Consider the following 26209-nt stretch of genomic DNA (forward strand, 5'->3'; position numbering starts at 1 on the left):
GTGAAAGAAATTGAGGGAAGCAGAAACACGTTCACCCAATCGAACCCTATCGATACCTAGCCAATGGTGATGTACAATGTGATCACGTGAATGCTTCGTGCATCAAGATTCGAGTGCACGTTTTCTAAATCAAGCCAGCTCTAACAGAGTTCTGATGAGCTTTGCTGAGCCCAAGCCTTGCGTAATGCAGTACAAGCTTCAAATTTTTTTAAATTTTGATATAGAGTATAAGGTATTGAAACTGTGTTTTTGAATGAAATTTTTGTTTACACCAGTTGGCATTTTGTGCTTAATTTCATTCTGCTCCCCCACTGAATAGCTTATAGCATTTTTTCTGCACACCTGCGCTTGCCTCCAATGAATATCTTACGAAATTCAGCCCACTTCGAGTGTCTAAAGTCCGCCCGTCCCCTTTTCCCCACTTTTTATAACGGACAGTGTCAGCAACGCAGTAGCAAATCAAAAAAAGTGTGGCGAAGTCTTCTTTCAGCGTCGAAGCAAAGTAATTGATGGAATTTCGTAATTAATTTCTTTCTGCAGCGAAGAGTGTCTTTCGTGCCCACGGCGACGTACAATAGGTTCACTATGGTGCGAACGGTTGGCGCGAGACCATTGCGGAGGAGGCATACACTTCTGAGCTGATCTCGCCACAGTGAATTCGACTTGGCGCCTCTGCTTGGGGATCAAAGGTCCCTCTAATGTCGAATTTTATGTACACATGTCGACCACACTGCTTACTACATGCATTCTGTAGACTGTGAGTTGACTCGAAATTAAGTGTAGGCGTTGCTGTTCTGAAAAAATAGAAAGCGTACCGTTTTCATGCTATGCAGGCGAAAACTGGCGCTCTCCTGGTGGTGAAGCGTCAGCACGGAACTATCTCGGATGCTGCTCTCGAGGCTGTCCCGAAGCTGCCTGATGAGGGAGGCAACACTCTGACGAAACTCCGTAGAAGCCCTGCGTGCCACATAAGGTGTGCCCACACTGATAGACATAAAAGACCAGACGAAATCGAAGCAGTCCTGCTGCAGGCTCTCTTCAGCCGCCTCGAATGCGAAGTACTGCACCATGGCCAATTCGCGAGACACGTACTGGCCCAGCTTTCGGGCCACGCTCCATCCGAAACTCAGTGAGAGCAAGTCCGCCGGTGTCGTCGTCGTGAGCCGTAATATCGCCGATAGCAGATTAATGTTATGCACACGGAGAACATCGTCTTCAGTGTAGTTCTCTTTGACCCAGTAGGCAAGTCGGTTCAAAGAGTCCGTCAGGTTGGAGCCACCGGTCAAGTCACCCATATGTATGAGGCCGTCGGGGACTTCGCCGCCTAGAAACGGAACCAGGTTTTCTTCGACCAGACTGTCGGCGAGCTTGATAGCTACTATACTGTCGTTCATGCGGTCGACAGGCAGACCAAAGAGCCGCAAGTAGGAATACAAGTACAAATCGTACTGCACGGTTTGGAGCATGGCATGTTTCCGTTCTAGCCACTCGATGAACTCCCGTGCCTCGCCAAACACGAAAAGTGGCCTTTGTCGAATGTCTTGGTTGAAGGTGTCTACGCGAAAGGCGCCCCATACGGGAATGCCCCAGTAGAGGGACATTTCGACCACAAGGTCGAGCACGACCACAGGCGACGGAAGGGGCCACAGGAGACCGATGTGACGCAAGAAGCGAATGAGTGGCTCGACTGGACTCCGGCTGATCTGAGTTACGGCCAGGCATGTTTGAAGCAGCTTTGCAGCTTTCTGCGATGCCCGTTGGTTGGTAGCTGGAACGTCTAGCCTCAATAACAGTGAGAAGGCCTCGCTCGCGACCTCTGCCTGAAGAACGTGCTGCGCCGAAAGGAAAAGTATTTATTAAGGCTAAAACCTTCAATACAACGTGAAACGTGATAACTGACCAGCCTCCCTCGTCGGCGTCAACATGAGTGATACAAAAAAAAAACCGTCATGTGATGGCGTCATCACAGAATATTACCATGATCTCACAGATCACGAAAATGTGCGACGTCATCACTGTGACGTTACACAAGAGGACGCCACACAAGACGTGATTGCTTGGTCAAAAGTAGGCATGGTTGAAGGTGTCAGCGTGTGTCAGTGCAACCTCGATAGCATTCACAGACAAGGAGATTAGCTATCAGCCTAATTAGATAGATGCGATGCATGCACTCTTAGAAAAAAGGTGGTAGCATACTTGCTAACATTGGGGTAGTAATGGTTTGTCACATATGTTACAACCCTGGTAGTAAGCGCAGTAAGTAATGGCGAGGGTGGTAACAGTTACTGCCTCTGGCTTTTACTACCAGCACTTAGTAACTGTTACTACCCTAGCCGTTACCACCCATGGGTAGTAGCTTCGTAAGGTTACAAGAAAAAAATGCTAAAAATACTACAGTGTTCACTAACTTTAACATATTATTTCCTTACTGCTAATGTTGGTCAATCAATGTCTTATTACTAGACAACTTCGCGTAAGGAATTAAGCGTGGTGTGCCATGAATGCGAAGAATGCATAGACCAAAGAAGTTCACTGTTTTTTACGTATACATGTATACAGTAAGAAGTAAGCGTGGGTTATATATAGTCCCTACTTTGCAGGGGCAAGTCTGGCACAAGGAAGCACTTGTGTTTCAGGATAAATTATAACTAGTTTAAACCTATAGCGCTATAATTTACTACCTGCTTACGTGTGTTCTGTGACGTAGCAATACTTTTAATTAGCATCACTTATAAAAATTATATGTTACATTTATTTTTCATAAAAGGGCCACAAAAAGGCATTATGTACAGTGGTCGGAACAAGGTACCGAACTCATTTTCAGTGCATTTGAATGCTTAAAACGGCTAATATATCAGCATTTAAAAGATACTAATTGTTTTTGGGGTTTAACGCGCCAAAAAAGTTATAATATTTGGAGACGCGCCACAGTGGAATAACTGTGACTGTCCTCGGGGCTAATTTTGGCTGTCTGGTTGTTTCGATTCGCTGGTCTTGTTAATATGTGCTGTAATTTACTAAGTTGTGATTGTCTAAACGTGTGTAGCACTTGCTTATGGTTCGTTCTCCTTTTCGACAATATCAGAATGACGTTCACATATCTCGGTTGCGTAATTTAAAACAAAATGTATTTTTTTATGTATGGATACCTTTTGCGTCATTTTTTCGTTTAGTGATAATACGTCCACACGATTCCTCTCATAAATTATCAGAATCGCACTCACACACTAATTTGGATTAGATAGTCAAAAGCCGGATAGCAAAGAGGTAGTAACAGGGCAAGAAAGGTAGTAACGGCTGCAGTTAACATAGGTAGTAACAGGCCACAAAAAGTTAGTAACAATTTCAGCTAGTAACTGTTTACTAACGTAGGTAGTAAACAGTTACTAGCTGAAACTACCTGTTTACTACCTACTAACGTAGATAGTAAACAGGTAGCAAAAGGCTAGTAACGGTCCAAGAAAGCTAGTAGCCGCTGCTGTTACTACCTATATTGCTTGCAGTTGCTACCTTTTTACTAACTTTTTTAAGAGTGTGGAGTAGGCTGCTTGTGCCTTTTCAATTCCCCTACCCTTCCTGACATGCGTAGAAGCGTATATATTCGTGCTTTCATAAATAAACGCATTTTTTGGTAGTTCAGCTCTCTTTCGTGCATTTTTTTCGGTCTCTTCATTTTCCGCGCTGTTTCGCATAGATGAAGCCGTGTCAACAAACTCGAACCCATACACTTCTATGGGCCAGAAAGAGCATCGTGTTTACGATACCAAGTTACATTTTCCTGTTTTTTTTTCTTTTGGAATACTTCTTTGCGGGCGCGAGCTTAATGTCAAAAGGGCTCAGGAGGTTAGTCTCTTCCATCCGAATTCAGAGTCCCTGCTCTACTTGTCTGCCAATCAGCAGCAATTTTTGCGGAGATATATGCCCCCGACCGCTTTCCAGATACATACACACACGTAAAGAGGAGAAACGAAAAAAAAAGCTGATCTTAAAGGACCACTGCCAATAAAGCTGTAAGGACTACTGCCATGGAAAAGGGAGGACTGGGGATAGGTGGGCTGAGGAAAACACTCAAGTTGCCTGGAAAAAATGCACTTTTTTAATTGATTTTCTTTTTTCACGTTGTGAATAAAGAATGTTTTATTAGTTTTATGTACAAGGTCTTTCAAGAAATGTGTCAAATATTATTTGAAATTACAGACTTGAAGCATCTGCGTGCATTGATATGTGGGGTTTAACGTCCCAAAACCATCGTATGATTATGAAAGACACCGTAGTGGAGGGCTCCGGAAATTTCGACCACCTGGGGTTATTTGGCGTGCACCCAAATCTGACCACACGGGCCTACAGCATTGCCGCCTCTATCGGAAATGCAGCCACCGCAGCCGGGATTTTAACCCGCGACCTGCCGGTCAGCAGCCGAGTACCTTAGCCACTCGACCCCCGCGGCGGGGCCATCTGCGTGCAACCTCCGGCGTTCCCTTTACTTTGGCATAATGCATCTTCAGATGCACGTGAACAATAATTACAGGCCGTAATTATAAGAACTACCTCAATTATCTTTTTAATGAGTAGAAACTGCCAATTGAGTCTAACGGGCGAATTCAAGCCCTTCATATGAGTAGTCAATAGCCGCGTTGAAATTTCGGAAAGGTGGCCAGTGGCGATCACCGCGGAGCGATGAAGGTTAATTTAGGTGGCGAAACCAAAAACGACTCACGTACCAAACAGACCATATACATTGCCTCCGAGAACACCCTCAATGACGACACTGTTTCTCTTGCATTGGGCAAAATGAGCGGCTGTCGATAAGCGGCCACGAATCGAAGTGTCTAGGTTGACGGTTGATAACGGCGAGGGAACAGTGTCGTCACTGAGGGCGTTGTCGAAGGGGATAGTTGATTGATATGTGAGGTTTAACATCGCAAAACCACTATATGATTATGAGAGGCACCGTAGTAGACGGCTCCGTAAATTTCGACCCCCTGGGGTTTTTTAACGTGCACCCTAGTCTGAGCACACGGACTTAAAGCACTTCCGCCACCATCGAAAATGCAGTCACCGCCGCCGGGATCAGTGATGTTCCGTGCAGGGAATTTTCGTAGCGTTAGCTACACTGGCCTTCCTGAGCCAATTTCGCGTGGCACTGGTATGCGCATGCGCAATGATACTCCGCTGCCGCCACGCGCGGCTCACCGCCGGTGTGCGCGCAATTCGATGCGCTGCGCAGACGATCAGTGGTGTCACGCACCGGAGCTGGCACCTCCCTCGCTCTCGGCCGCGGCCACGCGCGACTCGCCGCCGCCGGTGTGCGCTTTCCAGAGGAGTGCCGTCATAGCCTTGGTAGACATATGGACGCTGACGCGCGCGCCTTCCCTGTGCAGTCGCCATCTGGCACTGCGCTGCAGCCGCTTGATAGCGCCTCTGACTGGCGTTTGTCACTGTGGTATAGCCATAGAGAAGGAGAGTGCAAATGCTGCTCAACGGTGCAGTAGAGCAGAGAAGCTTAACTCATCGGATCCCGAAGTGGTTGCCCGGCAAAATAAATATACATGTGGCACATCATACGTATACCGTGTGTGTGTCATGGGAACAACTTTAGGCATCATATCTGGAAAGCTAAGAATAATCAACTGAACCGTTGCTAACGCTACGTATATTCTGGCATAGCTGAGCTAAGCCAATGCCATTTTTTTCTTTTTCGGGTAATTTTCGCCTGTCATTTGGAGCAAAAGAGGAAAAGGGAATCTTCATGATATTGCAGGGATTTTCAGGAATGGTTATATTCTCCTAAGACGACCGATAATTAGCGTTCACATTGTGCCTTCACGTGCTGTAACCGGTTCTGGCCCATGCACCACGCAAGCATAGCCATTTAGATTTGTTTCTGACATTTACGCGAAGTGATTTTTAGTTCACTACTGGTGTTAGACTTGAAAACCAAAATGTGCAGTGTACTAACAGTACATGAATTAATAAAGTCGTGTGGCAGTGGGGGGGCTAGTAATGATTTCAAAGGTCACCTATGCGTCAGATACGTATAATTAGAGTATGCCTGTGAATAATAGTGCGTGCGCCCTCAATACGCGGTCGAAAGACGATCTCTGGAGCGCATCACAGATCACCCATAGACTGCCTAACCTTTTGGGAAGAGAAGCTTTTTGGTGCTTGGGAACGTTTAGATCACGCCCAACGCAGCTTAAAAGCCTTGCTCGCATTTCTAGGCAAGACAGGTTTAGATGTCCGTCTTAGAGCACCTGCTAAAGTAGAGACTTTTGCGCGTGTCCAGCCCCGAACGGGACAGTGTTTGATTTATGGCGAGCGCCAAGGCCGTCTTGAGTCAAGAACGAGGCAAGTATGAGTCAAGTGACGTTTCTGCAATGGGAGGTCATTGTGCTGTACCACAATCACACCTCATCATGTCCTCCTCTTTCTCTTTCTCCTTCACCCCCGTGAGGAGTAGCACGCTAGAAACCCGCTTTCCAGGTTGACCCCTTTTTTTTATTCTCATTATACACAATCTTCCTCCTTCATAGACCTGCCGCGATGGCCTAGTGGCTAAGGTACTCGGCTGCTGGCCCGTAGGTCACGTGATCGAATCCCGGCTGCGGCGGCTGCATTTCCGATGGAGGCGGAAAAAGTTGTAGGCCCGTGTGCTCAGATTTGGGTGCACGTTAAAGAACCCCAGGCCGTCGAAGTTTTCGGAGCCCTCGATTACGGCTTCTCGCATAATTACATGTGGTTTAGGGACCTTAAACCCCACATATCAATGAAATCATCCTCTTTATTATAGTAAATGTGTGTGTGAATATGGGCAGCAATTTGTACTGTAGTGCAGAAAAATATGCTGAAAATTTTGTCAACGTTTGCACTGAAAAATCCCCAGAAATATAGAAGTTTCATATCTCAGTATGGGAATTCTTCGGCGTAGTATTAAACCTCACTGGTCGGGATTCAATCTCGTGACCTGCGGGTCAGCAGCCGAGTACCTTAGCCTCTTGACCACTGTGGCGGGCCTCCAAGTAAATTGTAGAAACGCTGTTTGGTGCGTCGGTTTTAGTTTCGCCATTTAAATTAGAAAGATTTCATTGCCCCGCAGTGATCACCAGTGGCCACCTTCCCAGAGAAAACCCAGCACTGGAGGTGAGAAGATGGGGACGAGAAAGAGGTGGTAGAGAGAGACAGAGAAAAAAAAAGGTAGATCCCACGTACAGTCTAAATCGATGATATGCGAAGCACGAATGAGGGAGGTTGATATGTCTCTTAAAAATGTAGTGACACGTATCCCGAAGGAGTACGGCCACTAGCGTGGGTCCGGTCTTAGCGAGCCGCAGGGCACGCGTTAACCGTCGCCATGGCGAGAACACAGTACTGCTCAAGGTCGCGACACTTTATTGTCTGTGGCAACATCAAAACGCAGTACAGCCCGTTGCAAAGGTGTGGCAGGAAAGCAAACGGGCTTATTCACATCACGGGTGTAAAAGTACTACACAGGGTGGCACGAGCACGTCTCAGTGGTAAATGTGATTCACGGAGACACCGGTACCAAGGCGCGGTTGCTCGAGCGAGGGCAAAGGTGCCCGCGTTGGCTTCGGAGAGATGCGAGTCGGTGTAGCCAGGCCACGCACTAGGAACCCGCACCCCTCTTCGGCCTAGCGTTCGGAAGGGGGGGGAAGGCGACATAAGGTAAGCATTCGCCGCGGGCGCAAGGCGATGTTGGCGAAGTCCGAACGAGCCCCATAGGGAGCTCACGGACGGAAAAGCGTGCTTACCCCCATGTCATCCCCGGAGAGGTCTCTCCACTCCCGACGCGCCCGCGCAAAACCCTAGGAGACTCAGCACGCGGCGCCACAGTCGACATCCGCTACAGGGTAAGAGAAGTTAAAGGTCACTCCACTCTCCCAGCGCGGCAGACAGTGGAGGAGGAGAGTCATGTCGGGACATGAGAACGGAGAAAAAGGTGGCAAAGCCCATGCAAAGGTGGTGCGCTAGCCTCAATTGCCACAAACATCAGCACAAAGTTACGAGACGAACGCAAATTGTGCCGTACATGGCTTCCATGTCATAGTTATCAAGTTTAGATTATCATGTCAAGTCATTTACCTTCGTGGTCTATTTGAATCACGTCATACCAAATTCGCTTTATGTGGAGCTAGCGAAACGGCCGTGAGCACGCTATGACCGCACTATATGTAGCCGTGTTTTACATGGCACGCATGTCATGATTACAATGTTTTGACGTGTCATTTACCTTCGTCGTCCATTCATGCCACTTAATACCAAATTTTGTATATGTTGAGCTAGCGAAACTGCTGCGAGCGCGCTATAAGCGTAGCATATGGTCATGTTTTACATGACGCGCATATCATGATTATGATGTTTGGACGTGTCATTTACCTTCGTCGTCTATCGACGTCACGTGATACCAAATTTTGTATATATTGAGCTAGCGTAACAGCCACGAGCGCAGTATGAGCGTAACATGTAGTCAAATTTTAAGCGGCACGCATGTGATGATTATCATGTTTGGACATCATCCATTCACGTAACGTAATACCGAATTTGGTATATGTGAAGCTATAGCGAAACGGCCACGAGCCCATCATGAGCGTGGTATGCTGTCGTATTCTTACAAGACACGCATGTCATGATTATCCTGGTCGGATTAGTCATTAACCTTCGTCATATATTGACATCACGTAACACCAAATTTTGTATATGTGAAGCTAGCGAAACGGCCGCGAGTGCACCATGAGCATGGCATGTAGTCATGTTTTAAATGACACGCATGTCATGATTATCATGTTTAGACGTCGTCCATTCACGTAACGTAATATCAACTTTGGTATATGTGAAGCTAGCGAAATTTCCATGAGCGCAACACGCCACTAGCGCACCATGAGCGTGGTGTGTTGTCATGATGAATTCCACGTTAGGGTCTGTCACCTATGTTGGCCATGCAGTCATGTCATACCATACCAGTTTTGCACTATGCCATGTGAAGGAAACGATTGCCGGAGAAGCAAGACCATGAAATGTAAATCATGACATTTATGACATATGTGTGATGAATTCCATCTTATGACTAGCCACTTATGCTCTTCATACTCTCATGTTATTCCATACCAGTTTTGATATGGAATAGCATGATAGGCGAAGCAATGAACGCGATAGAAACAAGCTGGAAGGTCACGTGCATATTGGCAAGCAGATGGATACGTGCCCAGCGTTTCTCCAGCACAAATGACGCACGCAACGTACTTAGAGGTCTCAGTTGTTACTTCACTGTGTCTGAAAAGCGCACCCTTTTCGCAAATGGAGAGTGTGCAACTATTGCAGTGACCTTTGTGCGCCCGGTAACTACAACAGAATTGTAACGGTGAAAGCCCAAGGCCAGCCAAGATGTCCGATTGTCCCCACCGCGAGATAAGCGCGCACGTTAGCGTCCACCCTGTTCCCTCCCCGCGGGGCAAAGTACGCGTGGGAGGTGAGAGAGCTCGCCGCCGCGTCGTGACGATGTGGCGACGCACGCTCATAGTGCCACCTTGCTGGTAATGCTGAAAAGACGATAGTTTCCCGAGAGGCCACTCAGCAGCGGTAAGTGGTGGATATAAATAGCTTGCCTTTTAAAAGTTGAAGAAGGTGCTCTTTTGTGGCTCAGTGGTTAACGCCTCTCACTCACGATTCAGAGGCCCCACGCTCGATTCCGCGCGCCAGAGTCTTTTCGAGATTATTTTTCTTTCTTGCGTTTTTACATATATAGATACGTATACATATACGGTGAGTGACGGTGACGCTGACGTCGACGCCGGGAGAAAATACAGCCGCTTGAGAGTGTCCATCACAATGATGAAATCACATTGCGTGAATGGGTCATATTTGTGTCAAGCTTGCTCCATTCCAGCTAAATTTCCCATCTATATATATCCCCAGTAAATAATCAGCTGTGGCATGTTTCCACAGTATACGCTAGGGCTTACCACACAATTTGACATCAGACAGCATCCAACGTCAGGGTCGTAGCCAGAAATTTTTTCCGTGTGTGTGAGTGTGTGTGTGGGGGGGGGGGGGTCAACCATATTTCATGTATGTTCCTTCGTGCGTTTGTATGTGTGTGTTTGTTTATACGCAGGCAAAATTGTCAAATTTCTCGGTGTTTGAATCACTTCAACCGTCCACCCCTGTTCAACGCTACCACATCCTGCCTCGAGAAATGAAGCCACAACTGTACGTCCCATACCTGAAAAAATGCCTATAGTGAAGTGTTAAGTCGTGTTCAACGACGCTAACAGCGCGGTCACGTCACGCAACGTCGCTTACCTGAACAGAATCCTGAGAGCCCGACCACCGGGCGCACACGTACTCGTAGAAATCCTCGCATGGATCGGCGGCTGGAGCAGCGCTGTTGTTCAGCATGACTGCATAGCGGTCGCAATCGGATAAGCCGCAGTTGCCGGCATCCACCTCGGGCGCAGGGCCTACGAATAACCACACCAAAATGGTGATGGCACACGATACTGCGGCCACTAGAGGGGCGTAGCGCTTTGCAGTCGACACGCTGACGGCTGCCTGGTCGCTCGGGCCGCTGGTGACTCCTACGCCGGCGTCGGTCTCGCCAGGCTGCAGTGGTGGGGGCCACAAAGCAAATCACTCAATGTACAGTGCCGAGACTCGCATGCCGTTCTTATGAAGTTTTCAAGGTGTTGCACCCAGCTTTTCGCGACTACGATGTTTAATGCATATAGGTCAATGAAGTGCAATGCGGACAATGAAGTGCAACAAAATCGCGACTATAGCATTGAGAAACTGACTTTTTGTTTTTAGGATGGGCTCCGTTCTATTGGCCACCATCGCTTTTAAACAAGAATTGTGACTTGCGCTTCTTATCAATATGTTCGGTAATGAGGGCACATTGTGTGCCCTCACTACCGAATATTGTGTGCCCTCATTACCGCCTTATTTTTACCACCTCATTTTTGTTATTCAATAAATTTGGGGACAAGCCACACTGGTCCAGTTTTTGTTCGGTCGGAGCGGCTTTAGGGCCTCTAAATGAAAAAGACAACACGAATGGTTACTTCGGAGGTTTCATACTTGCGTAAAAGAAATGTGAACCCTACGTCACACAATGTAGGCACTACGAACCCATCAGTTACGGAAGCGCGCACAAACGCTAAAAGGGTAAGGGTGCATATATGATTCTTCACGCAAGGCAATCAAGTGAGGGAAATTTCTGGACGTCTAAAATACCACACGAAGAACGAAGCAGCACAGCGAAAGAGCGTCATTCGCAATTGACTTATTTGCAGGAGAAACGCAGAAAACATTTACACCACACCACACAGGGCCAAACAGCAATGCCTACCGTAATTCCTGCACATCCAAACATTGGTTCCTTGGAAATGAAAATCTAGTCAAGCAATTTAACGAACAGTGAAATCGAAACTCAGACGTGCGCAAAACCACTGATGTGTCGCTGATACACAAGTTGCCTTTCTTTTTTATCTAAAATGTTTCCATTATTTCCCTGGCCAGAGCGTTTGATCTTTTGGCAAGAACAAAAATGCTTGAAAACTTCGCCTTTCAAGAGCAGGAATAACAACATACAGGCAAATGTTCTGCCCAATTATTTCGAAGTGACAGTTCATGTTCACCAAGTTAACCATTAAAGTACCGACCAATTAGGCCTATGTAAACCCAACCACAAGTAAGTGCGTATTCGTTTATATCACGGCCACCGAGCAATCCACGTAAGTTGAAGCATTTTTTTTTCCACAATGGAAGCCCTCAGCAGTTTATAAATACGCGGACATAGGCCAGCCAACTTACGTGGCGCAGAATATGCTACAGAAAAGCTTTACCCGGTAGCCACGTTCCAAAAGTTGTGCACTTCCTTATGAACATAAGGTAGAACCACAGGTCTTTCGATTAGCCCCGCCGCGGTGGTATAGTGGCTTAGAGACTCCGCTACTAATCCGCAAGTCATGGGATTGAATCCCGGCAGCGGTGGCTGCATTTTCGGTGGAGATGAAAGAGCTGTAGGCCCGTGTGCTCAAATTTGGGTGCACGTGAAACGAACACGTGGTCGAAATTTCCGGAGCCCTTCACTACGGCATCTCTGAAATCAATTGTTGGTTTAGGGACGTTAAACCGTGCGTAATATTTTAATTTGGTCTTTTAATTACGGGCTACTTGCTCATCGCTAAAACCTGTTGTGCAACATGCTGCTGAAAGCTAAAACAGGCTGTGCAACACGTTTTTTAGTTTCCGTTGACACATAACTAGCTCAAACACTCGACGACGCGACGGTGCTGAAAGGCTTGCGGTATGTGGGTGATTCTTTAGTAAATATAGAGCACTAACCTTCTGGTGACCACCACTAGCTCAGTGGATACAACTTTAATGCTTTTCGGACAACATTGCAACGGCCTTTCGTTCACGCATGAGCTTCCGATTGACAATTGCAGTGTTTAGACTTCAGCATCACTTTCTCGGAGCGACACATGTGCCGGGCTTATCGCCCACGTTCACGCTAGGAGCTTTACCTTTTGGTGCGGCCCATTCTAAACTTGTTAAAAGGTCCATTGCGAACATATTTCTCGAGGAGCCACTGGTGAAATTCTTCTGCACAGTATGCAGAATAGTTACGAGAATCAGGTTAAGCGCGGCTGCAACTCGGCCGTTGTATCAGTTTCCAAACCCTCCTCAAGATGTTGAAGAGCGCTAAGAAAAGCAGGCAGCCCGTGGTTGAAAGACGTGTGGTTGTACCTTATGTCAATAGGGTGGCGCACAACCGTTAAGAATGTGACTTACGGGTCGTGCCTGTATTGCTTGTGCATCTTAGCAAGCGCAGCGCAACAAACACAAAATAAAGGAACGTAGATAGGATGGCCGCTATACATCGAATGAAAGTTTACTGACATAACGTGAAGAAATTATAGATATACACAGTACCCACAAAGAGGTGCAGACGGCGCTACTAACGTAGATATCTGCAATGTCACTTCAGATCTGCTGCTTCTTTCGCGTGCAAATCCAAAGAAAGTGTGCTCACATATTTATCAGCTTCTATGTTGCGACCCTTCATGTTAGTCATACATGCGCCTAATATCACGCCCATTTGGGTTTTCGCCAGGTGATGGAAAGACGAACATGGCGCAACTGCGACACCTTGTCATGCTATTCTTGTCATTACCATGTCACGAGTCATGTTGGTCGTGAACTTATGTCATATACCAGTTTTGAAAAAAGCTAGTTAATAATTCACCCTCCAGAGCACCAAGACCATGCCATATATGTCATTACTTACATAACAGACAATATACAATAACAGACAATGAAGCCAAAGAAAGAATAGGTGACACTAGTTGTTATCTTTTAAGACTAGTATAGTGATCATTACATAAACGTGAAACAAAAAAATTGGGAGACCAATAATTTTCGTCTTTAAGAGTTGGACGCGATAGCGATATACTGTCCCTAATGCGTACTGCAACCACTTAGTGCATACTTTTTATTGTATGTTGTAACTGAATATAGTTTAAATAGCAGGCTACTACAATGTAATGAATAAAGTTTTAAGTGACTTGTGTCAGTGACACTTTCTCGTACGGCTGCATTCTGTGTAACGGGTAGCTTGCATTAAACCATGCACGCGCAGTTGTGTGCGCGAAATCTTGTCGAAGTTGTTATGCACTCACTACATGGTCTTGAGAGAATACGTGCCGTAACGTGTGTGCTTTTTAAAGTGGGTGGCCGGCTTTAAACTACAAAGTCGTTATGATAAGCACATGTTCTGGCTGCCGGTGGCAATGTATGCGTTTGTACCACGCAATGCTACTCTGATTTAACATGTAATAAGCCTGTGTACAGGACGCGTGTCAGCCGCAGTGGAGTAGTGGTTAACTGTTTCTTTACCACGCAAAAATAAATATTTCTCATATATCAAGAGAAAAACGTTTTTGCCAGTTAGAAAAGAACTCCAGAACGCATTGCAGCTTACCAAATTTCGCACAATGAAATGCTCTTTAAGAATATATATATGTTGTAGAGCAACAAAAATATTTTGAAATGAATAAAAATGTAAAGATTGCGTAATTTTCGGTTACCAACTGCTAAACAGAACAATAAAGAGAACTATATATGCAAGAATACTCAAAACAAAAAAATCAGCTCATAAGTTTTGAAGATAAATGATCCAGTAACAGTATAAATAATAATAAATGTCATACAAAATATTTCTATTCACGTAAACAAAGAAAATTGGAACCGAGGTGCTGCTTCCTTGCTCGTGCCATGCGGTGGAAAATTGCTCAATTTTTCGTGAGGCTCAAGTTGTCATATTCTTACATGACACGCATGTCACCATTATCATTTTTGCACCAGTCATACGCCTCCGTCATCCATGCCTTGAGGTCACGTAAGACCAAATTTGGTATATGTGAAGCTAGCGAAACGACCGCGAGCGCATCATGAGCATGGCGTGTGTGTCATGTTCTTACATGCCACGCATCTCATGATTATCATGTTTGCAACAGTCATGTACCCTTTTCACCCATTCACGTCCCGTAATACCAAACTTGGTATATGTGAAGCTAGCAAAACGACAGCGAGCGCAACATGAGCATGGCCTGTAGTCATTACTTACACGTCATTCATGTCACGATTGCCACTTTAGGGTCTGTCACTTATGTTCGCCATGCAGTCATTTCATACCATACTAGTTTTTGAAAATGTCAAGTGAACGAAACTATTACAAGAGCAGCAAGACCATGAAATGTAAATCATGACATTCATGAAATACATGCCATGATTGTCACGTTGTGATTAGTCAATGATGCTTGTCATACAGTCATGTTATGTCATACCAATTTTTAATGGATATTATTATCGAAACGGCCAGGAGAGCTAAATGTCGTAGGCGGCTAGACAGACAGACAGACAGACAGACAGACAGACAGACAGACAGACAGACAGACAGACAGACAGGCAGGCAGGCAGACAGACAGACAGACAGACAGACAGACAGACAGACAGATAGACTGATAGATAGATAGATAGATAGATAGATAGATAGATAGATAGATAGATAGATAGATAGATAGATAGATAGATAGATAGATAGATAGATAGATAGATAGATAGATAGATAGATAGATAGATAGATAGATAGATAGATAGATAGATAGATAGATAGATAGATAGATAGATAGATAGATAGATAGATAGATACGCTCAAAACCGCCGAAGATAGATAGATAGATAGATAGATAGATAGATAGATAGATAGATAGATAGATAGATAGATAGATAGATAGATAGATAGATAGATAGATAGATAGATAGATAGATAGATAGATAGATAGATAGATAGATAGATAGATAGATAGATAGATAGATAGATAGATAGATAGATAGATAGATAGATAGATAGATAGATAGATAGATAGATAGATAGATAGATACGCTCAAAACCGCCGAAGTTCACCAAGAAATACTTCCCATTTAATAAGTGTTCGGCGCTAGGGCAGTTTCCTGAAGGCGTTAAGCTCTAAAAAGTTAATTCGAATAATCACAACTAGGACATGCAAATCTGGAAAAATTTGCATGTCCTAGTTCTGATTATTCGAATTGATTTTTCCTTCCTTTCTTTCTTTCTTTCTTTCTTTCTTTCTTTCTTTCACACCGCGTGCTCCTCCAAAGCGTTTCCTTTCCAGGAAATGAACATTCACCCACACGCTTAGCATCACAACATTTCACTTGCTATATAGGCAACGACGACGGTCATCATTCATATTCAGGACACGGAAATGTGACAACGGGGAATGATAAGCACTGTTAGTAAAAAATCATAATGCCACGTCATAAACGGCAGATTGTCCATGATTAAGAGAGCATCAATTATTGAAAAAAATGGCACATATTTTTTTTTTTTTTTGTCTTCCGCTGATCCTCATGAGCGCATACGAAGACATACGTGCGGCATACCTTTGAGGACAGCGTATATTTACCGGTGCCGGCCTATGTATTCTGACGATGCCACTGAAATCTATTAGTTGTATGAGGTGCGTTCGAAAACAATCAGGGAAATCTTATCGTCAGAATCTCCATAATGTAGGTTTGCTGTAACTCTTCATATATTTCTTAACAAGCTGATGTGCATACCTTATCAAAACGAATTAAGAACAAACTTGAACAACTTTGTCACAGGAATCATGCGCGATGAATTGTTGGGTGCCGTAAGAAGGACGAGTTAGCTTCTGGGGTTTTACTTGCCAAAGCACGATATGATTAGATATCAGTCGTGGTGCTTTCCTGGTCTATTTTGACGTCCTGTCGAGTCCTTTCACTCTCTCGTTACCACACGAAAATGGTTATTTTTCATGTGTGTCGGGAAGACCGTTTCTGTCAGCTTGAAAAGTACTTCTACACGCATTGCAGCCGTTCAAAAAAATGCTCTTTCCAAAAAAATATATGTTAAATATCAAGGAAAATATTTTAAAATGACTAAAAATTGCGAAAAGTGCGCGCATTTTTGTTGCCAGCTGGCCAACCGTGAAAAAAAATACTACGTTCGAAACTATCAAAACAAAGAAAATCCCGAATATTCATTTAAAAATGACCCAGTAACAGTATAAAAATAATAAATGTCGTACAAGAAGTTTATGTGGTTAAGCATTGCCTGGTTTGTCGCGAGAGCCAAATGAACTCTTACACATTTCTAAGTAAATTTTTGTTTTCTTGTAATAAAAGTTTCAGGCGTTCCAATGTCAATTATTTCCCGTGATGTAAACAATCTATCTCTAAATCAGATATTTATCGACCTAAGCCATTTCGTCTAGCGCCACCTCTTTGCATGAGCCACCTCACTTCGCTTAGGCTGGCATTGCTATATATGCATCCAAGCATATTTCTTGGCATTTCGCACATCGTATTATACAAAAAGAACAATGTCGCACGCAGTTATAAAAAAGTTTCGCGCTGCTCTGTAGTCAGGGCCAAGATGTGCTTTGGGAACCTTCTTGTCGTTACGAGAAGCTCTGCAGCCGGCGCCAGCACACCGCGCCCCAGCAAAGTGTGGACTTCGCACGTAACCAGAGTAGCTATAAGATTGTGCACAAAGGTCAGCAGCTACGCACTTGCGGGGGAGGAGACGACTTGGGGCCGTAAACAAAACAAACCCATGAACGGCTGTGCACGTCTCAGGCTGACGCCAAACATTGTCTCCATAAAACTTCAAGCTCAGCTGCTGTCATCTTCGAACTCGAAGCTCGTCCTCACTTAATTCAGGTGGGGTTGCAAGACAGTTACGAGCGGGGCATGTGTTTCGCAGCGCTGGTGCACACCCATGCACGCGTGACGATTACGCCATGAACGACACGTGAAAATATATGTAAATATATATGATCCTGTGTATGATATAACAATACAAGCAAAACCAAACCTGCTGGAAACTGGCTGAGAAGGCCGTCAAGACACCTTAAACATTCGGTGGACTATCGGAAAATTTTTTGTAGAATACATTTTTTCTGTCTCCTAGCTACAGCTGTCCATTGAATAGCTCGCATAAATTTCTGGCAATTATTATTGCTAAACACTATCTAATTGCAAAGCTGCCACCTAATTTCAATATTTGGTTTGCAAAGGTTCCTTTCATTACTGAACTTTGATGTTACGGCAGAATATTCATGAGGGGCACGCACATCTGTCAAGTTCGCCAGCCTAGTGCACTTTTTCAACAATCGACGCCCATTGGTCTGCGCCAAGATCTCTCAAAACCACTATATTGTCTAAACGGGCAAATTCAAATCGATTCTGAAAGTTGAGTGACTGAACTAACTACTAAAAAGTGCTGGGTGCAGGAGAAATAAAGTTACGATGCTAAAATTGATGATTCAAATGCGTCGATCACCGGTGATCGATTTGCCTCCAAACGAAAAGGCCTGCGGCTTTCCTTGCATTTCGCTCTCCCCTCCCCCCCCCATCATATAATTGTGAATCAAATCCAGCTCACCCGCACGCGTGTTCTTTCAAGCAAGGGGGCATACATACACATATGGCCATCACGTACGGTAATATGCCGCTTCACCGAACAGCTTCCCCGCCCAGCCACCGTTGTCAGAAGTGGCCTCACACCCTGACAATTTGATGGGTGCATAGCTTCTAAGATATCACGAACAGCGCGCGAAAAATTTTCGAAACGTTCAACATCTTGATTCGCGTGTCTCACCTCACTTTCCCTCTCATTATTGCGAAAAGAAACGAGTCATCCAACCTGCTAATATATTTGTGCGTTTTTCTCGTCACTATACATTTTGCAAATGGAGCAATTGGTTGTAAGTCAGCCTATCAGCCGTCCTGTTCTACCGCGGCGTTCTAGCACGTTCCAAGCGCTGCTAATCGACTGTATAAACTTAAGACTGCTTCAAAGCCTCCATCACCCCTCCTGTAGGCGCGCCACCAAAAACGCTGTGGAGAAAGCGTTCTGGCTCAACGACAGCCGCATACCATCGAAGAGCCACTATACCTCGCTCATGGTCAGCCGGGCCGCGTGAGTGTCCGGGGCCCGTCCTTGTAACGGTTCTTTCGGCGTGAGGGGACATCAATTGCAGCCTGGTGTTCGACCAGCCAGGGAACGAGCAGCATCGGCTCATAGAGGCTCGCAGAGCATATTCTCACAGGCACGAGCTCCAGAGGCGTACGCAGCGCCGTCGTGTCTCAAATAGGGCTCGAGCCCCTACCGCGGCGACTCTCGTTGACAGTGGTGACGCCCAGTCGCTATTGCCCACTACGGTAAGACTGGCCAAGTAAAGGGTGGTAAGCGAGAACAAAAACGGGAAAAGTGGAGCACCGGAGAAGAAAACTCGTGAAGAAATGAAAACATCAAACACATTTGTCAGTTATGCTTTCGTAGAACAAAAAGATCATAATATTTGTGGTTTTATGTTCCTGAACAATTTTGAGATTTTAAGGGGCACGAATATATTGGAGGGCTTCAGAAGTTTTCAAACATGCACTGACATCCCAAAGTACACTGGCTTTCACCATTTCGCCTCTATCGAAATGTGACCTTCGAAATCAGCTGCCGAGGCCAAGGACAATATTATATTGCAAACACTTACATGACTCTTAAGCAACCAATGTTATCTGATAGCATTTTCGAGATGTTAACAAGACAGTTTATTATGCCATGAAGAAAAAGCAGATTTCATCTGACGTTCGTAAAAAACAAAAACGCATGCTTTCACGGTTACACAAGTCCGCATGGGTTGCCCTCATTCCAAAGCCGGGAAAACCCCAAGGACCCTCAAACATTTTACCGATTTTCCACACGTCATGCGAGGGGAAGGTTGCAGAGCACTTTATTCACAAACGCATCTCAGGCCAAGTAGAAAATAGGAACTTACTTCCATACAACATGGTTGGCTTGCATCCTGCTTTGTCGATGCAGGATGCAATGAAGCTGATGAAGTGCCAAGTGATCGACAACCCAACCAAAGACTCTGGGCTATTCTGGGTTTAGATAGGTAAAAAAGCCTTCGATAACATGTTTCACGCACACATTCTGAATGTCATATCATATCTCAATCTGGGTGCAGCCTTTCACGGTTACATAGGGTCCTTTATGAAGGGTAGGAAAGCGACACTCCAGATTGGAGACCTAACAGCAGAGACTTTCAAAATTCAGGCACACCACAAGGAGCGGTGGTATCTCTCTATTAAGTAACATAGCAATGAGAAGTCTCTCGGAAAAGCTCTCAGCTATAGATGATGTTAGTTACACAATTTATGCCGGTTACATAACTCTAAGGCGTACCAAGGGAAGTGAAGGACATGTTGAGGCGAGTCTCCAATTGGGGGGTCAATGAGGTCGGATAATACTTGGAACACACGAGACTGAACTGCTCCCAAATTCTCCCCCAGCAAGTCCGAGTTACTCCTCTATATACCGATCCGGGACGGTCCTAAGCCCAGGGAATGGAAGTCACTCGCGGGTGTCCATATCGGGCGAACCACACGTGATAGAAAGTATAGAGTTCATACGCATGTTCGCCATGGTTATTCAACCCAGTAGATTCCATAGGCTTACGTTAAACAGGATTACCAAGAAAACGCAAATGATCAACAGACTGATCAGTATACGGTGTCCAACATGTTTGAAAGAAGACGATTTACTTCGGGTTTTCCATGCCTTCCTCGTGAGCGAAATCCTCTACGTAGCGGCCATGCACAACTGGCACAACATCAAAAAAAAAACAAACAAACAAAAACAAGCTAAACACTCTCATCGGGAAAGGCGTTGAAAGGGTACTCGGTATTTCTGTGACTGCTAGCACAGAATGCTCCTATCAATCAGACGTGCGCCACAAGCCAGACGAAATCATCAAAGCAAAGGCATCAGCCCAACTGGCTCGACTATCCTGTTCTTTGTGAGAGAGAAAAATCAGCCATTCTGGATCTCAATTCAGTGTTGGCCGAGGAGAGAACTCATCGAATCACCAACGAGCAAAAGGAAAACATTCTTGTTGCACCAATCCCTCACAATTTGCACCCGCCGCACAATGATGGAATGCGTAGAAGAGTGATTGTGATTCTGAAGAAGATCAAGGATGATCCCTAATCAGTCTGCTTCATAGAAGCGGCACAACATGGACGCTCATCTCATTGCTGTAGTCGCAATAAATAACAGAGTTCACATCATCTCGTCGGTCTCCGTTATAGAGACCACCTCTTTTGAAGCGGAGCAGATTGCTGTTGCTTTGGCACTCCTGGTCCTGGATGAAAAAATAACTATAGGATGCGAACCTACTCCGATTACAAATCGGAGGCCAGTGGTTTTGCCTCGGGCTCCATACAAAAGAGGCCCCTGACGTTCTCGAAAACATGACAATAACTATATGCACACGATCGCTTGGTTCCCGGCGCACCTAGGCCGAAATTCGGTCTCCCTCACCAACCTCAATGACATCGCCCACTCGCAAGCACGCGTACTAACTCTTTGCGCGGGAGGAAAAAGAAGCCTTGCAACAGTGCGTGGTCCAAGCGTTCCGAGACACTTGGTCCACATTTAATGAATTCACAGAACACTTATATAGGGAAAAAAGGGTATTTCCCCCATTCCACAAAAAGCACAGGATACAGCAGGTGATGACCTTTAGGATGCTACAGACTAATTCTTAGCCGAATCTAGCTTTCATGTTTACTGTTTATTCCCAAATGAACTCAGCTTTCGAAAAATACATTCACGTGCACACAGCATGTTTCTAGACCAAGTGAGCGGTTCATACGAAAGGTTTTTCCTCGGTGTACTGCAGAACGCCAACTCGGGTTGTTACTTCTGCGTCTCATTGACTGTTGTCTCGTCCTTCGGCCAATCTACATCGCTGTCGCCTGCCTGGTGAAAGTGTTCTCACGTACGTTCGTGCTTCTCCTTGCTAGCCTTATCATCTTACGTGTGGCCAATCAGCCACGTAAGAACATGTGCCATTCGTTGAGCACACAACACTAAACACCCCGGGAGTCTACGGCAAAACACTTTAGTTTTTTCTCAATGTGCAACAGTATCTTGCCGGCGTTGGCCATCACGAACAAGAACAGCACATGAGTACACGAACAGCAAGAAGGCAGGCATTTTGTGCATGACAACTGTAAAGCCTCATCTCTATTCTTTCAGGGTCTCGTACTTTTGCTTGCACTGCCATTTCGTTTGCGTTTTTGCGTGTGAAGGTGAGCTTTTCTGTCCAAACGGAACTTTCAGAATACACATGTGGTGCTATTATATACAAATTCCAAATCCGGACGGAGGCTGTCTGTTCCATTGAGTCGCACGCAATTGGCCCATTTGAGCCGTAACTAATGCTGTGACGTTCTATGTGACGTGGGCCGAGGTGTCACGTGACTGTTTTTCTCCGTTTTTCGGATGAAGGCGAAAGAACAATCAGAGAGACCGCCCGAAAGGAACCGGATGGATTGAAATGGCTGCTAGGTGGCATGGGTTGGATTGAAATGTAAGGGCTTCGCGACTTCTCAGCATCCGGGCACTTAGACAACACGGCGTTTCCCAATGAAACGGTTTTTTGTCTCGCCTGAGTGGCAGCTGCATCCGAGCAGGGACGACGAAGAAAGGTTAAAGATGCATTTGAAAAGTTCACCGAAGAAGAGTTCCGGCGATGTTGTCGTCTGTCCGAACGAACAGTGCGTAGCTTGAGCGACGAACTTGTCCCTATCATCGGATGCCAGCGAGCCAGTGGCATTTCCACGGAGGGGAAAGTGTTGTGTGCGCTGCGATTTTTCGCCACCGGTTGCTTCTAGAGGAGCGTTGGTCGCGAGGAGCACATCGGCAAGTCTCAGCCGGCCGTGAGCAACACTATCCACGAGGTGACGCAGGCCACCATTACTGTGGCGGCTAGGAAAAAGCTGGCGGACTTCCCCTGACAGCTGCTAAGGATGAGGCAAAGGCGGAGTTTGTGCTACGCGGTTGCATCCCAGGCGTGCTGGCGTGTGTCGATGGCACGTTGGTCACCATTCGCAAGCCAGAGGGACTCAGACTTGTCGACACGGCGGGCTTCATGTACAGAAAGGGCTATGCCCTGAACGACATGATCGTAAGTACCGTTAGGATCCATTCTTACTCGCCCATCGGAGCAATCGTTCAGTTGTCTAAACAATTGCCTAAAAAATACTGATGTTAGCAATGGTAGTAGTCGGGCGATGGAAATCTTGTACTGCATGTATTTAATAACTATAAAATATAATGGTATGTATCACATGTCTCTAATGTTCTAGTCTGATTCCTTCCTGAGTGATTGTTATTTAAGTATGTTATGTAGTAAGTATGTTACAAGATTTGTATAATCAGTCAGATTCAATGTAACATTATATTTTTGTCAGCTATTGTTTGCTCTGTTGCTTCTTTTGTTCATGAAGGTCTGGATGCCGCGAAAGCTGTTTTTTATTTTTTTTTATGTACGAACTGTGTGCAAGGGTGTTGGGTCTTCTGTCAGGCTATATGCCTTTTGCCCCAACATCCTTTTGTTTCTTGTGTCTTGTACAAGAAAACAATAAAACAAATTTTGAAAATGGAAAAAAAATTGTGACGCCAAAGCTGGAAAAAGTAATAATGCAACGAATAAAAAAGAACCTGCAGGGAACTGGTGCCAGCTAGCTGGTGGCTCGCAAGGCCTCGGTAATAATAAGTGGCAACTGTTTTGCGCGTGAGCCAGTTGCCGTTTTTGTACTGGCGTGCATGCGCAATTGAGTCGTGCATTTTTTAGGTAATCGGTAATATAGGCAGCAGACGTAGCAGAAACACATACACGACCGGGAAATATTTCCAACACGAAAGTGCTTACAATCGCCAGAGCTGGCTTTGGTATTTACGAGTGTTCTTTCCCAAGAGCAACACGTAGGTTTTCACTTATTGATCATTCAGTGGAAGTCGTAGCCATGTGTACAGAAGAGGAGGGTTCGTTGCCCCCCTCCCCCTCCTCAGTGTGCTACACCCTGTGTTTCCTTCCAAGTGAAGCTTCTTGTACCAATGACTGTACTAGTACGCATTGTTTCCTGCGTATGCGTAGAAAAAAAGGGATTTTTTCTGAGTATAAACGCAGTACTATTGTATATCGCTCCTCATTGCAGGTGGGCAACGCATGGCTGTGCATCCTTGTCATGGACCCATGATTCCTAGATTCGTGCCACGACTCCTGGCTGCGGAAACACAACCCACTTCGTGCACGCCTAGCTGCACATCTGCAGCCTGGCGAATATGTGCTTGGTAAGTATTAATGTGCACTGACTGGGGCAGAGCACTCAGCTTTTATGTTTCTATTGCAGGAGACGCAGGGTATCCCTTCGAGCCATGGCTCCTAATTCCAGTCCTTGGCAGTCAACCGTGCAACACTTCCGAAGGCCGATACAACAAGGAGCACGCATCCATGCGCAATGTTGTGGAAAGATGTATCGCAGTGTTGAAGAGCAAGTTCCGCTGCTTGTAGCACTTTCGAACGATGCTCTACAACCCCGATGGGGCAGCGCAAATCATCTATGCTTGCGTTGCTCTCCACAACATTGCATTGCATGCAGGCGCCTGGACCTTGGACGAGTATGTTGTGGACATGCCACCAGCTGAGGATGACGATGGGGAGCCAAGGGAAAGCCATATGCTCACACCACGCAACGTGCTGCTCAGAGACGGCAGCAGCGCAGCGCTGTCTTGGGCCTTTTTTTAAAGCCCACAGGAACGGTGAGTTTTCATGTTTTCATATCACACACATAATTTGTTTATACTGATTCCGGTGCATCTAGACATGACAGGGCTTTGTTTGACACATTTGAATACATAAAGTACTTACTCGTGCTTCAATGTGAAGCAAGGTGGCAATGTGAAATTGCAGCATTTTCTTTAAATGGCACATGAAATATGCAACAGAAACACCCTTTTTCATATCAGTGATCACAGTCACAACAGACTAGATTGGAGCAAGCATATATAAGTGGCACTCTGTGCTGAATGTTGCCATCAAAAAATTGTGCAAACAATGCAGCAACATCACACAATTTCTTTCACCAGAACGCATAAAAATTGAGATTCCATTATTAACATGTTGCATGAGCACAGGATACACAAGTCCGTCTCTTCTCATAGTGACTGACTACAAGCATTCAATTGTGCACGCCAGGCTTGACGAGCAACGGTGCTCGTCAAGTTGTGCTGGTTTTTTGTTCACTGTCCTAAACATAGTATGAATGTTGAAATAACATTTGATGTGAATTCTTGACTGCAGCCATGCCACAGTGCTAAAAAATACGTAAATCAAGACAGCAAACAACAGGCGAGTTGTTTTGATAACAAACAGCATGAATAATTGGCTCAGCAATCTCGCGGCTCCCAAACCATACCAAGTTCAAAATTTATTCCCGCAACGAGTCATTCACAATGAAAACTAGATGAAATCAATCGCTGACATGTTGCTGTGATGATGACAATTTTCATTTTTGAAACTGTGCGACATGACCACTTACTAGCTTAGTGCTCTCAAAAAAAAGACTCAGAATGTAGTTGTTGTACCTTAGCCTCATTCTGCTGAAACGAAAATATCACGGTGACCTGCAAAACAGTGTGATACAAAAAGATATCACATTACTACACTATGTGGTAATGCTGCATAAAAAGCGCAGTGAGCTAGAAAACATAGTGGGGCAATACGAATATCACGGAAACATTTACAGAAAATGTTAACTATACACTCGTGGTCTCCATGGGAATTACTAGATACTTTGAAATGTGGGGAAGAACACTGCCACTAGAGCAGCTCAAACATACATTGAGAAATGCATATATCGAACATAAAAAATGCTGTACTCCTTGTACAAAGTAAATGCTAACCTAAATCTAGTAATATGTAGTAAATGCAAGCAAAAAACGTATAAAATAGAACATGAACCGCAACACGTAAACATATCAAAAACACTAAACTAATAATGAATGATAAAACGCTGAAAACATGGCGAAAAACAAACTAAACTATGCATATGTCTCCCGAAGCGTATAAAATTGAACATGAACAGCAGAACCTAAACACATTGAAACCGACAAATCATTAATGAATGATGACAAAAAAAAACATTGAAGACATGACGAAAAATTAAACTACGTATCCCTTTCTCGCAGAAAGACCTCAGCCATGGCCCGTGCCAAGGAATGGACTGCTTGCATGCAAGACGCCCTCCTGCGCCACTGCCGCCTTCTCCTGTGCTGCTGCCATACGCCGTGCTGCAGAAGCGATGCGGGTGGTTGATGTTTTCATCCCCCCAGCACCTGCGAGGAATCATCGTGGATTAAATGTTTAAGTGAGCTGCCGGTAAACCCTTAACCATCTCGTGGCTGGAAGCTGCTGCTGCCAAGAATTGCAACGGGCACAACAATATCCCCTCAGTTGATGATCACTAGCCTGATCGCATCCTTTGAAAGTGTGAAGCTTCGTGCACAAGCTATGTCCTCGTCGTGCAGACCGACAAACATTTGCTGGAAGTCCTCTTTATTCATCTCCTCAAATGCATCTCTTGCCATTAAACAGCCCTTCTCAGGGCTAACCAACATTTTGCCCAACAGTTTATTATTGCAGATTTATTTATTTATTTATTTATTAAAGGTACTTTCAAGGCCCGAAGGCACTACAGAAAGGAGTGGTTTGAACAATCGTAAGTGCAGTTA

The 26209-nt window shown here is 45.2% G+C and overlaps 1 protein-coding gene and 1 long non-coding RNA gene across 2 annotated transcripts in view; one reads left to right on the plus strand and one right to left on the minus strand.

The window, feature by feature from the left end:
* Positions 1–26056, plus strand: part of LOC142777507 (uncharacterized) — a 112125-nt gene extending 86069 nt beyond the window's left edge. The window contains exons 2-4 of the long non-coding RNA XR_012888143.1: positions 23635–23770; positions 23830–24238; positions 25667–26056. This is a non-coding gene — a long non-coding RNA (uncharacterized LOC142777507). The remainder of the gene's footprint in view (positions 1–23634; positions 23771–23829; positions 24239–25666) is intronic.
* Positions 10120–18681, minus strand: LOC142777506 (neprilysin-like). Its single transcript, XM_075881998.1, has 2 exons — positions 18524–18681; positions 10120–10617 (listed from the first exon to the last, which is right to left on the minus strand). Exons 1-2 carry the CDS (start codon positions 18530–18532, stop codon positions 10300–10302), a joined length of 327 nt encoding a protein of 108 aa, XP_075738113.1. The 5' UTR covers positions 18533–18681; the 3' UTR covers positions 10120–10299.
* Positions 26057–26209: the final 153 nt, after the last annotated feature.

This window comes from Rhipicephalus microplus, chromosome X (genome assembly GCF_043290135.1).
Source record: "Rhipicephalus microplus isolate Deutch F79 chromosome X, USDA_Rmic, whole genome shotgun sequence".
NCBI classification, from domain to species: Eukaryota; Metazoa; Arthropoda; class Arachnida; order Ixodida; family Ixodidae; genus Rhipicephalus; species Rhipicephalus microplus.